At 49.5% G+C, this 14,702-nt stretch overlaps 1 protein-coding gene across 1 annotated transcript in view; it reads right to left on the bottom strand.

Moving 5' to 3' along the window:
- Nucleotides 1-11,079: 11,079 nt before the first annotated feature.
- Nucleotides 11,080-14,702, bottom strand: part of GRIK4 (glutamate ionotropic receptor kainate type subunit 4) — a 179,556-nt gene continuing 175,933 nt past the window's right edge. The window contains exons 19-20 of the mRNA XM_027699240.1: nucleotides 12,257-12,375; nucleotides 11,080-11,558 (exon numbers count right to left, since the gene is read on the bottom strand). Of these exons, the coding sequence (XP_027555041.1) occupies nucleotides 11,193-11,558; nucleotides 12,257-12,375 (485 nt within the window). The 3' untranslated portion in view covers nucleotides 11,080-11,192. The remainder of the gene's footprint in view (nucleotides 11,559-12,256; nucleotides 12,376-14,702) is intronic.

Genomic DNA, 14,702 nt, shown 5'->3' with positions numbered 1-14,702 from the left:
CTAAGCCAAGGAGGCAATTCTGGGAGCCCCAGAGTTGGACTAAGGATCTCTCAGCAGAAAATATCCCTCCCAAGAGGCAAAGCAAGCCTTGGGGAGATCGTTGCCAGAGCTGGAGCCATCAGCACATCACCACAGCAGCCCCAGCTGCAAATTTAAAAGCTGTATTAGGCTTAATCATAGAATGTAAGCTAATCAGTTGTGCCCCAATCTATTGCCACTCCCAAAATTCAGCTCCTCTGTCTCCTATTCCCTGCTTCTCCTTGGAATTGGTGTACAGCAGCTTTTTAAATAAAGCATGGGGCATGTGTCTTCAGGACACTGTTGGAGAAAGTCTGACTGACTTCCTAACCTTGCCTGATGCAGAATTATGACAGATTCACATCCTGTATGTGCCGGTTCAAATTTTACCAATAACTCTCTGCGTGGAAGGGCTCAGGGTCTGCAGGTGACATGGTCCCAATCCCATGGACCATTTCCTTGCAGTTCTGTTGTGTGTCACCCTGTCCTCCCCACAGCAGCAGCCCAAGCTGCCAGCCCTGAAATACATGCATGGCTTTCATGTACATGGACCTGTTTGCCCTTTAACACAGGGAAAACCACTTTGGTGTTCTTTCTTTTTACCCTGTTGACTCAATATTGGGTTTATTTCGCTCCTGTGCAGACCAGCACAGATGAACATTGCCTTGCTAACACTCCTTTAAAAACCTTCACCCACATGCTCTGAATGGCTCATTTGGTTCTTTTAATACATTCTGGGGAGAGCTTTGTCTCCATTTGGTTTTCCTTCCTCCCCTACTTCTCATATCTGTTTCAGTGAGATAAAGAATTCCATTGCATTCAGAGGCCACACTCTTTTCCTAAAAATCCTCATGGTTTTTGCACAGCTCACCTGTGCTGTTTGGTTGCTAGAAGGCAGACAGAGCATACCTGAGCTGGTAACTGGCACCACAGGCCACACTTGGATTTGAAACACATTTCAGGGGCTGCTTTCTATAGTTACAGATCAAACTGGATAGAACAGATGTCTGTGAAAACCTCCACTGGGTCAGTGCTGCAAGTGTGAGAAAGTGCCTGGCCGACTTCAGAGCCCATTTCAACAGAGCTGGACAGGTCAGGGAATTGTTAACACAATATAGTCTTCCACCTCTAGGGACCAGTTTGAATTCAGGCCCAAACTAACCCAGATTCAATGTGCTTATCACGTTGGCTGCCTCATTGTTCAAGTGAAATAAGTTTGCTGGGGCTCAGTCTCCTCCTCCCTGGCACACAAGTATCCTCTTGCCCAAGCTTTTACCACCCTTGGCCCCTCCCTGGCAGGCTCCCCTTTTTCCCACAGCCACCTCCCCGGGGTTAAAGAGGCCATGGGAACTGGAATCACCTCTTTTTTTTCTTGCTTTCTCCCTGTCTGGTTGTGCAGGGGATACCAACAGTGAGACTCTAACACTGGAGCTACTTCACTGACTTTTCCATCTTATGTGACAGAGCCTCCCAATCCAAGTTATTTTCATGCTTTCAGAGCTGGACCTGATTAACCTCAGCAAGAAAAAGAACCTCAATATCCAAAAAAAAAAAAAATTCCAGTCACAATCCTTCCCTCATTACTCGTGTTTCTAATTCACCACTAATTAATGTCACCCACTGTCACAGGAGTCTGAGTGGGTTCATGGGATTGCACATCCTGAGGCCAGAAGGGAACCAGTGTTACATCCAGAATAAGAGCCACAGACTCCCCTAATTTCACTGTCATTTGGTCAGAAGGCTAAAAAAACCCAAGCACGTACTCCTGAAAAATTACCTGAGATGGAGAATCCAACAGAGTCTGCGAAAAATCAAACAGTTAATTACTGATTATGCTAATAAAAAAAAAAAATAAAAGCAGGCTTCATTCCAGTCAGAGTGAGGCATCTAAACTCAATTAATTCCCAGCCCACACTAATAATGTTCAAAAGGTCTCGCTGTACCTAGGGCTGGAGTGTCACTGTCACACTTTGGGACAGGGATGCACCGAGGGCACCGAATTTCCCTGGTTCACACACAGAGAGAGTGGCAGAAGCAGAGGAAGGAGCATCTGGGAGACTCTGCTGCTTATCAGAACACTTTTCCCTATATTTAAAACACCAGGGACTTTAGGGGGAGGGAGAGGATTTAAACCAGGCAATTTTCTACTCTTTTTTTGCAGCTTTTTGATCCTTTCGCTTTTGGGTCTGGTAACCACAACTTTCTTCATCCCCGGAGATTATTCTTCAACCCCTCCAAGAGACTTCAATTTTCTCACAAATCTCCCTTCCTTTCACTTAATTTAAACATTTATGGCCAATTCCATGATTTAATAATGAGAAATAAAATTGGAGATTTACTAAGTGTTGGGAGACGACCTTTCACTCCATCTGGGGATTAGGAAGGGAGTTAAAGGTGTGAGCCCTGTCAGCCACGCTGGCCTAACCTGAGCCTAATCCTGACAGGTACTGAGCACTCCCTGCCCTCTCCCAAGCAGGGAAGTCCTGTGGGCTCAGAGCACATCGCACATTTGGCCCCATAAGACTCAAGCTGGCGTATAAATCCATAGCAGAGCTGTCTCATAGATATTTTGCTAATAACTTTAGAGCCTGACTTCATTTAGCACCCCTGCCAGCTGATCAACTCCAAGCTGTTTCTCCCCACACCATTAATTTAAGGTAACTGTTCACTAAGATCTTTGGTTCCGCACAAGCGCTTCCCAAATCACTTCTTCAGCCTCTGTCAATTATCCCAGACTAATGCACCTTGAAGCTACTTTTTAGAGCAAACGTTACTCCACAGTCATAATTATAAAATATTACCTGTGGCCAAAAGATTGGGACAATGCAGCTTTCAAACTTCAGAAATTGAGGCTGTTCATCCGAACGTAGAGACCAAAAATAAATCAGTGCCGGTGTCGTCTCAAGATCTATTGGGTTTTCGTAATTTGCCAATTGCTGGCCATGTTCATAGGACCAAATGGACCCTGAGTCTTTTATCCAGTTGATTTCATTTTCTGGATGGCTGCTATTAGATAAAGGCAGCTTCCTCAGGTACCGCTGCAGTGGCACCGGCCATCAAATTATGTCTGGCAAATCAAATCCCACACACTCGGGGCTGGCTCGCTCCTCTGGCTGCTCTCTCGCCCTCTCCATCACGGTGTGGGTTCTCCCGGGCACTCAGTGCAGGATGCAGCTTGGAGTTTGGAGTTTGGAGACCCCCAAACCCACATGTGATCTGCTGTGCCAGCTCCTGTGTTCCCTCAGTGTGGTACCTTCAGGTGCTCCAGGTGCTCACTGACCCAGCCTGAGCAGCAGGAACAGCAAACCTGGGCCTGGGTTGTGCTCGGTGCCCTTCTCCAGCCAGCTCTGGATCTGTCCCTGCTCCTCAGCACGGCCTGGCACCCACCTGCTGCCCCATTCCTGACACATCTCATTTTGGACCACGATTCCCATCCTGTTCAGTCAGACAAAGAGAGCACCAGCAGACAGGAGTGAGCCCAGACATGGAAATGGCTGTTTCTCCCTCTGCCAAATGCCCTGGATTCGTAACTAGTTGTTGTGATGAGACAGAGAAGTGCCACTGCTGCCTGATTTTGGATAGGGGCTTTGGCTGGGAGAACAGGACAAAACAGAGGGAGAAGCTGTCTCTTCCCATCTTATGTGTGTAACAACTCCATTCCAGGTCTGGAGAACGATGCTGGCTGTGTCTGTGGGCTGCCAGCATCCATAATAATTAACCATTAATGTTAGCAAACACTTGGCAAATCCCCACCCGCTCTCAGAGTCCTTTGCAAACATGAGCAGATTAAACTTTGCCAGGCCCCCTCCAGTCCTACACATTAATCCAAAGAATTTCCTCCACTTCTGTTGTCTGACAGAGTATTTAGCAAACACAGAGAGGTTGGGAAGAGCTCAGGTCACCCCCATTTTACAGCAGAGTGGAGGCCCAGGGTGGCAAAGGGATGTTCCCAAAGCCTCAGTGAGTGTTGCTGGTGCTGCAGTTGTGCCCTATCCTTCCTCTGCCTGGCAGGTCTTCATCCTTATCTCACTGCCAAGAAAGTCCAAGCAGGAAAGGGGTGCAGGCTTAGCCCAAAGTCTGACATGGACCAACAAGCTGGTGGTGTGATAGCTCTGCTGCTGGGACACAGTGGCCACAAATAACCCTGAGCCAGGCGTGGGCCAGCCAGAGCAGTGTCCTAGGACAGCAGCTTCTGTTGTTCCTGCTATGCCTTGATGGCATTTTCACCATCCAGCTTTGCCATCCTGCTGCTTTCTGATGGCCCCTTGGGCACCCACAAAAGAAGTGGGTTTCACTCCAAAACAACAATGCCCCCCTGAAAAACAGTGCCCACGTGGGGGAATTGTAATGAAACAGCTTGGTCAGAGTGACTATTACATCTGCTAAACCAGCAGACCTCCTCCTCTCCCTTACAAAGCTCTGTTTTTACACCCAAGGTCCAGCTCCTTTGGCCCAGTCACCTGGCCAGGATTGTGCCAGGGCCATCAGAAACAACCAGCAAACAAACCTTCCTCCCAGAGCAGAGCAATCTGCACCTTCCTCCCAGAGCAGAGCAATCTGCACCTTCCTCCCAGAGCAGAGCAATCTGCCTCACAGCACCTCGGAGTGGGGATGTTTGGTGGCCTCCTGCTCACATCTGGCTCCCACCACAGTGTGACCTCCATCTCAGCTGTCTGGGGGCTCAGCAGGATGTGGTTGATCAGTGGCTCAGGAGCAAAACCAGAGGCTGTGTGTTCACCTCCCTGTTCCAGCTGAGTTCAGCAAGCAGCAATCAGAGCATCCTCCCTGGCTGAGCTCATGAACACACAGGAGTATTTGCTGCAGACTCTGGAAGAACAGTCAGTTTTAGGCTTGCAGTTCAGACATCCTAGTGCTCATCTGGGAATAAGAAGATCTTTCTTCTTTTCCTCCCCTAGTTCTTTCCCCTCATTTGTGTTCACTTTTGGCTTTGAAATAAATTGCTTTAAACCTCAACTCAGCAAGAGCTAAGCCTGAAAAGCCAGAGGACTTCCATTCATGAACATTTCCTGGGAGTTCAGGCAAAAGCCAAGCTGAGACCTTTCTTTCTAAGGCTAAGCAACATGAGGAGAAGTATTTGGGGATCAATAGCAAAGAGGTGGTGCTTGGAAGGCAGAGATACAGCATCCAGTGTCTCTGGGAGCCCCAGCACAGGAAGGACCTGTAGGAGAGTGTTCAGAGGAGGCACCAAGATGATCAGAGGGATGGAGCAGCTCTGCTGGGAGGAAAGGCTGAGAGAACTGGGATTGATCAGCCTGGAGAAGAGAAGCTGTGGGGTGACCTAATTGTGCTCTTCCAGTGCCTGAAGGGAGCCTAAGGAAGGATGGAGAGGGACTATTTAAAAGGGCCTGGAGGGACAGGACAAGGGGGAATGGCTTTAAACTGACAGAGAGTAGGTTTAGATTGGATATCAGGAAGAAATTCTTCCCTGGGAGGGTGGGGAGGCCCTGGCACAGGTTGCCCAGAGAAGCTGTGGCTGCCCCATCCCTGGAAGTGTCCAAGGCCAGGTTGGACAGGGCTTGGAGCAACCTGGGCTAGTGGAAGGTGTCTCTGCCCATAGCAGGGGGTGGAATGTGATCATCTTTAGAGTCCCTTCCAAGCCAAACCATTCTGGGATTCTATGATACAGGGAAGGATGGAAGAAAACAAGTTTGAAAAAAAAAAATAGGGTCTCACCCACACTGGTCTAAATTGCCTTTTCCTCACCAATGTCAGTGAAATTCTCCCTTACCTCAGTTAACTTTTTTTCCCAACAAAGCAGCAGGACCTCTCTGTTCTCCAGGCTGCACCCCAGCCAGGATTTTTAGCAGCCACGTGGACCAGCTCCCCAGAAGACATAACCCAGTTGACTCAGAGGACTTGAGGATGTGACAATGTAGAGCCCTGATGGGCCATGAGAACAACCTGCACCTGCCAGGAATGGCCCTTTCCCTGCCTTTGCACCCCAACAAACATTTTCTGTCCCTTGCACCCTTCACTCAACACACGAGACACCAAAACCAGCAGAAAAAATTAGTTTCTACATATTGATCAAAGTGCAAAAAACCACTATTCCAAAACAGCCTGAGTCAAGAAACAAGAAATGTTATGCCTTTCCATTGTAACAGAGCCTTATTTATCACGTTGGAAAGGGTACTTTGTGGAGGCAAATGGCCAACTAGTCCCTTTGATACATGGAGATGCTTCAAGATAGGTATGATATAGAAAACCTCGGCAGAGATATGTCCCAGCTAATCTGACAGTTATCTCTTTTACAGCCAACTACTGTCATTTCAGTCTTTGAGAACTGCCAGAACTGCTCTGATAACTGCAGACCTAAACACAGCAGAGGAGAAAGCCTTTGTTAATTAAGCTTCCTTCATTTTCCCAGTGATCTGGGCTCAGCAGAGCTCTTGGGGAGCCGCTGCTGTGTGGCCCTTTGTGCTGGTGATGGACTGCCACACGTCCCCCCCAGACAGCTGCAGATCCTCCTCTGCCGCCTGGAATGCTTCCTGGGATGAAATGCTGCGGTCCTGCCACAAAACCAGACTAATAACTCAAATGGAGCACAGCAGATTCCCCCATGGAGGGGAAAAAAACCAACCAATCTCCCTGAAGGATGCACAAACCTGCCCATTGTCCGAGCCAGCTGATACACCCAGTGCAGGGTCGGGTTCCAGAACAGCCTATTTATACTGAATTCATCAGTGGCACTTTGTGCCCAGAAGAGTCCAGCTCTGTATTTTCAATCAGTTAGTGGCCATCAGACCCTAATGGGGTTTCTGGAACTGTGGGTGCTTTATCCTCTGTTCAGCAGAGTGTTTGGCCACACCGAGCTGTTTCTCTGCTCTGTTCAAGCTGCAGCTCCTCACTAGGAGATACTCAGTGGACTTTTAAGTGTCACATATGAGCCCAGACTTACTTCTGACCATTTCTGATGGCAGTTTGCAGTTCCTTTTCCTGGTTCTGCCCCCACATACACCTCTAGGTCCCTGGGCTGTTTCCCTTACCCTGGAGAGGTGCCTCTCTCTCCTCCTGAAGGGCAGTGCTACCTTTTCCCTCTAGTCGAAGTCACTGCAAGAAATTTCATCACCTTCATTGGATGCACAAGCGAAGCAGAAGAGAGAAACACTCTATCTTGCAGGTAATTACTTTCAGAGCTAAATTAAATGAGCTGATGAGGGGGCTTTGATCACTCACACCAGCTTTTTCATAGCCAGATCATGACAGCTTCCCCCCAAACCGTCCAAAGTCCATCTTTGCTTATTTGCTCTTTCATATTAGACACCAGTCACCAGCCAGCCTGCTCCAAGCAGTCTCACCCACAGGTCCCTTCCTTTTCCCAAGGGAATGTCTCTGCCACTCAGAGTCATTACCCCAGAACCACCAAAACCAGTTACCCACATCCCTGTGTCTACCCCAGTTATACCCTGTGCCCACAGCTGCACTTCCCAGTGCTGGTGGGATCTCCACCAGCTTGTGTAGGACTCAGACCCCTTCCAAATCCTTCCTAAAGCTCAGGATCTCTGCCAAAAACACAAAGCAAAACAAGAGCTATTCCCTCTGCCTCTTCCTCCACCTTTTTGGTCACTTACCTGGTGAGGCACTTGGGGTTCAAGGAGAGAAGAGGACTTGGCAGGGCAGGAGCAGGGAAGATTCCTGTGGATCTCAAGTGGTTAAAAAGACTCCTGCCTCAGGACCACTGAGGGCTGAGTCTCTAGTCTATAATTTATAGCTCACCATCTCTCTTCCCAAGGTCCTGCAGGCTCCTGTGTCCACACAACAACCCTTTTTCTATTTTATGTGCCACTCAGCTCAGTAAGTGCCCCCGGGCTAGTCCAAGCCTCGTTAATACCTTCACCCATGCAACCTCCGGGGAGAAAACAGCTTTTTATCAATGGAACTGCCTGGAAAAACAACACAAACATGGGGTTTAGCACATGGGGGGAGAGATTCCAGGCCTTTTAGTGAGGAACCTGCCAGACTGCTGTGGACTGAGCCAGGGCTGGGGAATTGGCTGCCACCACAGGGAGAGACGTGAGCCCTCGGCCCCAGTGCTGGGCTCCTGAACAGAGGGGGGCTACAGGAGCCTCAAACAAACCACTTAGAAGGGATAAAGCAAAGTATTACATTTTAATTGATCTAATCTTTGGCTCCCGGTGGAATTTGCAGAGATATCTTACTAGAATTACCCGAGTTTTATCAGGAGACAGCAATACTGGGAAAGTGCCTTTTTGCACGGCAAACTGCTCCAGATCTTGAACTGCATTAGCATTGGGACTGGCTGAGCAAAAGAGCCCCCACTACAGTTTCAAAGATGAGAATCAAACTGCAAGAGAGGGGGAACATGTGAGATGCAAACCCACCTGGGCACACAAAATGTATATGGGCACAAGCCCAGGCACGTGAATAATGCTGACTGCTCCCTCGGGTGTGAAACCTGGGAGGATTCACCAGGGAGCAGAAAATACAGGACACAGAGACATGGGAAAAGGCATCTAAATTACTGCAGCTTTTATCCTTTTCTTCTGAGGTCCGTTTCTGCTCTGAGTGCAAAACCTCTGGATGTAAAAAAAAAAATAATTAAAAAAAGAGAGAAGAGTGCAAAAGGGACATGTAACAAATCTCCTTAAAATACAGACCCAGATCTAAAATACCATGTGGCTGGGGCAAGCTTGGAGGAGAGATAAAAAGCAAAGACACTGAGAAACCAGGTGGTTTCCCATCATTTTTTTTCTTGACATCCTCTGTCTGAGCAGATGACTGGAAGATCTTTGGAGATGCAGAATAATGTCTGGCTCTGTCAAGATTTCTCTTTATTCACTGCGTAGAAGTGGTGAAAAAAACATCAGGTTTGATAAATGATTCATGGAGCCTTTTCTTCTGCTAATCTGTAAATAAATTTTAAAAAGCAGCTTCTTTTTGATGAATATATTCCTCTGCTCGTAAAAACATGTCGGCCTTTAAGCACGACACAGGCACACTCAGATGTCCCCAGTGCTGCTGTCAGGGCTCTGAAAGCTCAACCTGGCTCCTTGCAGGGCAGGGATGGAGTTTTACTGACTTACCTCAGCTGAGGACCTGCCTCTCCCATCCCATGGCTCTGGATTCCTGGGCTCTGGGGAGGTCTTGCCTTATCTCACTGCTCTGTTTTAGTCAGGGAGAGGGGAACATCCTGTGGATTTAGAGATGTGAAGGCCAGAAAGGACCTCTCTCCTGTGACATCCTGCATAACAAGCTCTAAATCCTCTCCTCCTTGCTGCATGTTTTAATGCCCCTGTGGGGCAGGTGTTTCTTTCCACAACCTGCTGGGAACAACAGAACAACCCTCACGTGCCCACCACCACAGCAGCACACCCCATTCCCTGCACACCCTCCTCAGGAACAGCTGCTGGAGATGGGCTCCTGCATTTGACCTGCTGGGCCTGCCCTTCATTCCCTGGGATCCACCCAGCAGGTCTGGGAAGGATGCAGCTGCCATGGTCCACATTCCATGGGAACCTGCCCACCCTGGGCAGCCTCACTTCAGGGTTTTCTCCCCCTTATCACCACGTATTTGAGATTCCTTTTTATTGACCTTTGCTTTTTTTCTGCTTTTTCCACAGGTAACAGCAACACCATGGATGTGGACAATGTGGACACACTCAGGCAGCACAGACCTGCACCTCTTTCCTCTCAGTTGATGGGTTTCTCCCTGAGCAGATGGGCCTCAAACTGTCTCTCAGCTTTTCTGACTGTGGATAGGGAGGGAAAAAGAAGAAGAATTAAAAAAAAAACAAGGGCAAAAAAAAAAAAGCATAATTATACAAGGACATCTTTTATTTCAGTACATTCAAGACAAAAAGAAAAGAAAACAATTCAAGAACAGGATGTACCTTCACTCAAGGCTTTATCTCCCCTGCCCCTCTCCATTGTCATCTCTTTCCTTTTACAATCAGAAATTGCATAGAATTTGTTTTTCAATCAGAAAGTTAAATTCGTCAGTGTAAACCCCCACGTCTGTTCCAAGCAGAGGGTGAGCTGCTGCTGCTGCTGTTTCTAGGGAAGTAAATATTTTCCTTACATGAGATCCCGGGCTAATGGTTTTCCCAAATGCTGTGTGGCTGCTGGACAAGGGCTGTGAGTCACCCTCGAAGCTGAGGGTGCTCTGTGGGTCCCATGGGGAGCTCCTGAGCCTGGGGCAGAGCTCAGGGTCACCTCAGGAGCATGCAGGGCACGGGCTGTGGACACTTTGGGGGTACCAACACCACCTCCCTCTGCTGGTGGGGAAGGGAGCACCCCCCTCCCCTCCAGTGCTCCCCACTCTCGCCTGCTCCCACCTCACCTCCCTCAAAAGGCTCCCCCACCCTCATCCCAAAAACAGAAAGGAAGAAAAAAAGCAAAAGGTAACCCCAGAACGAAACAAAAGACACAGAACCCCTGAAATTCCAGGCGTTTCAAGGCCTCTTTGAGTTCACTGTGTTTGTTGGTTGGGTTTTTTTTTTTGGCATTTTAATATATATATATCTATGTATAGATATATTTATATATATATGTAATTTTAACAACTCCTCAGATGGACTTTCAGCAAACGCTGCTTCTCACGGGGAGCATGTCCCATCCCATCCCATCCCACCCTTCCCTTCCTCCTTCAGTCCACCTGCCAACACTCTGAAAAGGAAGAAGAGCTCAGCACCTGAAACCTGGTGCCTTGGAGACTTAGGTCCTGACGTGCCCAAATTAAACCAAAACAAAACAATGACTCCTCCCTTCCCATCCCTTGTCCACGTCAAATTAAAAACTCCCTCCCCCCGCCCTTTGAGAACACCCCTTGGTGAGTCTGTTTGGTGCAGAGACAGCGCTTGGTGTCCCTTCTCCTGACCTGGGGGTGGAGAAGTTCCAAGAACGGCTCTTGCCTCCACCCTGGGTGGGCAATACCTGCTACACCAGTCACCACCACGTCCTTCCTCCTTCAGTGGCACGGAGACAACCACCGGAGACCAGCCTGAGGACCTCTCTCCTGCCACACCAGGCTCCAGCCAGCCCCGTGTCCCCCCGGGGACACCGAAATCCTCCGGTGTGAAGCCGGGTGACCGCTAGTGGTTTTAAAAACGAGTTGACATTGTACAAGTCCGTGTTCTGTAAAATGGAACAGGACCCTCTCGCCCCCGCCCCTGCGCCCCCCCGGGTCCCCGGCGTTACTCGGGCTCGCTGCTGTTGGTGGTCTTGTCCCACTCCAGGCTCTCCTCGCTCCGCGCGGGCGATCCCGCGGCCGGCCGCGCCCGCAGCCCCTGGAAGCGGCGGCACTCGGGGCACACCCTGATGTGGGTGCACCCCCGGGCGACCAGGGCGGCTTCTTGTGCCAGTCTTTGCGCCAGGGGGTCTGGCTCCCCCCCGCTGCACAGCTTCCCGTTGCTGAGCGTGGTCGTGCTGCGGGCTCGGCGCTCCTCCGGGATAACGGGGCGAGTCCGTACCGGCCCCCCGCGCCTCCGGCGGGGCTGGAAACTGTCCTTGCACAGGATGATGTTGCGCAGCTCCGTCACCATCTCTTGGCACACCGACACCTGGGGGGGGGACACGGGAGCCGTGCTGCTCACCCGAGCGGGGCTGGGTCTGCTCTGCAGGCTGGAGGGATGAGGGGGGAGGCCCTGGCACAGGTTGCCCAGGGAAGCTGCGGCTGCCCCATCCCTGGAAGTGTCCAAGGCCAGGCTGGATGGTGCCCTGAGCAACCTGGGATAGTGGAAGGTGTCCCTGCCCGTGGCAGGGGCTGGAACTGGATGATCTTTAAGGTCCCTTCCAACCCAAACCATTCTATGATTCTGTAACATGATTCTGATGTCAAATTGTTACGGACTTGGTGCCACCAGGTTTCAACATCAATACTTGGGCATTTACATTGATTTAACAGATTCTGCCTCTCATCAGAGACTCTCCTGTGTTCTGGATCCCCATATCAACACAAGACCCAAACCCACTGCAGGTAGAAATCCTCAGGGGTAGAAATCCCATCTTCAGGATGTTATACACATCCCTGAACCCTTCAGAAGCCCCTGGAGCATCCCAACAGCTCCTCTCTTAGCAGGAGTGCATGAGAAGCTCGTGGATTTTAGACCCTCCCCAAAGGACCAAACCTGCTCCTGTGTTTAGGGTGTCAAGGCTGGGAATGCTCCTCAGCCTGGGTGAGGCTCCAGAGCAGCCCACTGAGCACCCCACAGATAGCAATAAACACACACTATCCCCCCAGGGCACTCTCAGGTCCTACCTCTGACTGCTCAGAGTGTCGAAGGCTCCACAAAAATTCCAGCATTGCCATAAAAATTGCTACGATCAAGCCGCAGATGAGCACCACGAAGATTCCACCAATATTCTCCATCCCCAGGCCTGAAACAAAGCAGGAGGGACAATGTGGAGAGGCAGACTCGACATAAATTGTAAAAGTATCACTGGACAGACATCCCAAGTTTTGCTGTTTTGTTGGCATTGCAGATACCCAGCCAGGGACCAAAACCACAGAGCCAGCACTGTCCTATTAATAGCTCCCCTCATGACTCAGATGGCAAAGTGAATGACTTGCAATAACTGCAGGATCGAAGATCCCTTCTCAGAAATGATGATTTTGCAGATAAACAGCAAGTACATTGAAGGGAAGCACAAAGCAATTTGTGGACAAACTGAAAACAAGAGGGAAAAATTGCGAGATCAATCAGGCACATTAATCCCTGCAAATTATTCACCCAGCTCCGCTTGCTTTGAACTTCTCAAAGGGAGACGAGCAAGGTTGTTAAAGAAGCAGAGATGAAGAAGACAGGAAAGGGCTTTAAAGGAAGCTGGCACCAAGAAAAGCTCCTTTGATTGCATTACAAAGTGCTGGGGGGAAATGATGGCAGCTGCTTGTACTGCAGTAGCAAGGAGAGGGTCCAAACCAGACCAGGACCCAACAGTTCCACACTACAGGGTGAGAGAATGGGGTCCCTGCCACCAAGGGGTACTTGGTTATGGGTTGGGTGCTCTGCAGGAGGAAACAGCCCCTTCTGTGGGACTCACCTCCCTTGGGCAACTTGCTTACAATGGGATAACTACCACAGCTTGCAATCCAGGAAGTTCACCAGCTGGAAGGAAAAATCCATCCCTCAAGAACCTGGACTGAGCTTGGGTCAACTCTTGACCCCAAAACTGCAGCCTGTGCCTCCCTCTGGCCCTGCAGAGCTGGACTGTGAGATGAGCTGGGGAGCAGTGCTGGCCTCAGCTTTTGTTGTCCAGGATGTGACTCTTCTCTCCTGTTCTTGTTGGGTTTGGGCCCCTGATTGGATTGATTACTAAAAAGCATGTGGTGCTTCGCACTGGGTTGACTGAGGCCATTAGTCAACTAGAACATCTATAAAAATCTTCCTCTCCCTTCTGTAGCATTAAATCAAAGTGTAGGAATCAATGATTTATTGACTTAATCTCGGCGTGGCTTTTAGACATAAAATCTCACCAAAATCCTTGTAAATCGCTGACCTGCTTTGTTCTAAAACTTGGGAGGTCACACTGCTCCCTCCTCCTTCTTCATTCTTTTGGCATCACCTCCAGAGCAGCCCAGTGCCTCTGTAAATCAGCCCTTTGCAAAGATGCTTCTACAGCAATTGCAAGGCAGAAAACACAGCCCACGATCACAGTTTAGACCCAAGATAAAGGCCATCCTCTCCTCCCAGCAGCTCTCAAATTTGAATTTAGGGCCAGCAGCTCCCTGTACGTGCTTCGGTCATTCTGCCTGAGTGCTACCTCAGGCACCCATTCCCAAGCTCACAGAGAGGTAATTCCTTCTTCTGTATACACGTGCCATTTCCCAAACTCACATCACAGAGGGAACAAACCAGGAGAAAAACTTGTCCAGGGTCACAGAACACACCAAGTAGTGCCAGAAACAGCCCAGCTTCCCAGCTGCCCCCTTCCAAAGCCATCCCAAAACAGCCCACAGCCTAGATTCCACTTCAGAGCTGCTTTTTGCACAGTCCATGGAGGAAAAGTCTCCCATGTGCCTGCTTGCCTTCAAAGTAACTTCTTTAATAGCTATAACTTGATGTCTTACACCGGGCCAACACCTTCAGCCTTGAGATTAATAGCTGGGGTTGCCTGTAGTGTAGCACAGCCCAAAAATGAGCTTCGACTCACAGCCCTGTGGGGTCCCATCCATGAACTGCACAGACACACCTACTGCTGCTGCAAGGTCAATAAAACCAAAATAGCTACCACAGATCCAGGTTAGCTCTCTGTCTGTGCCCTCAGAAGGGTCAGAAGATCATCCTTTTAACTGGGGGACCTGCTGGCCTCCCAGAAAACACTTGCTGAGAAGAGGGCGACTGCCAGGACTAAAAAATGCAGCAACTGTGTTAAGCTGGCAACTGCTCTCACGCTGGGACATCAGCCTAATGTGGTAGCTTTTATGGCAATTTGCATAGCATTACCCAAAAGAATTTGCTCCTCAGCTTACAGATGTACTTATAAAGTCCTTGTGTCCCTTGCCCTGGCTGTTTAAAAAGACGCTTTCACTCGGAGCCATTAACCAGCAGGCCTGTGGTGGAGATCCATCTCCCTTCAAGGAACCCAGGATTTTGGTCTGATCCCTCTAGCCATCCATTTTCCCAGGCATTCATTAGGAGCTAATTTACCCTCCATATGCCTCCAATATTTGTCATTTGGTTGTTCCCGCTCTCTCTGCCCCAGGC

The sequence above is a fragment of the Neopelma chrysocephalum genome, unplaced genomic scaffold (genome assembly GCF_003984885.1).
Source record: "Neopelma chrysocephalum unplaced genomic scaffold, ASM398488v2 Primary Assembly neopelma1_138, whole genome shotgun sequence".
NCBI classification, from domain to species: Eukaryota; Metazoa; Chordata; class Aves; order Passeriformes; family Pipridae; genus Neopelma; species Neopelma chrysocephalum.
Note: the sequence above shows the minus strand (reverse complement) of the source record. Positions and strands in the feature narration are given on the sequence as shown.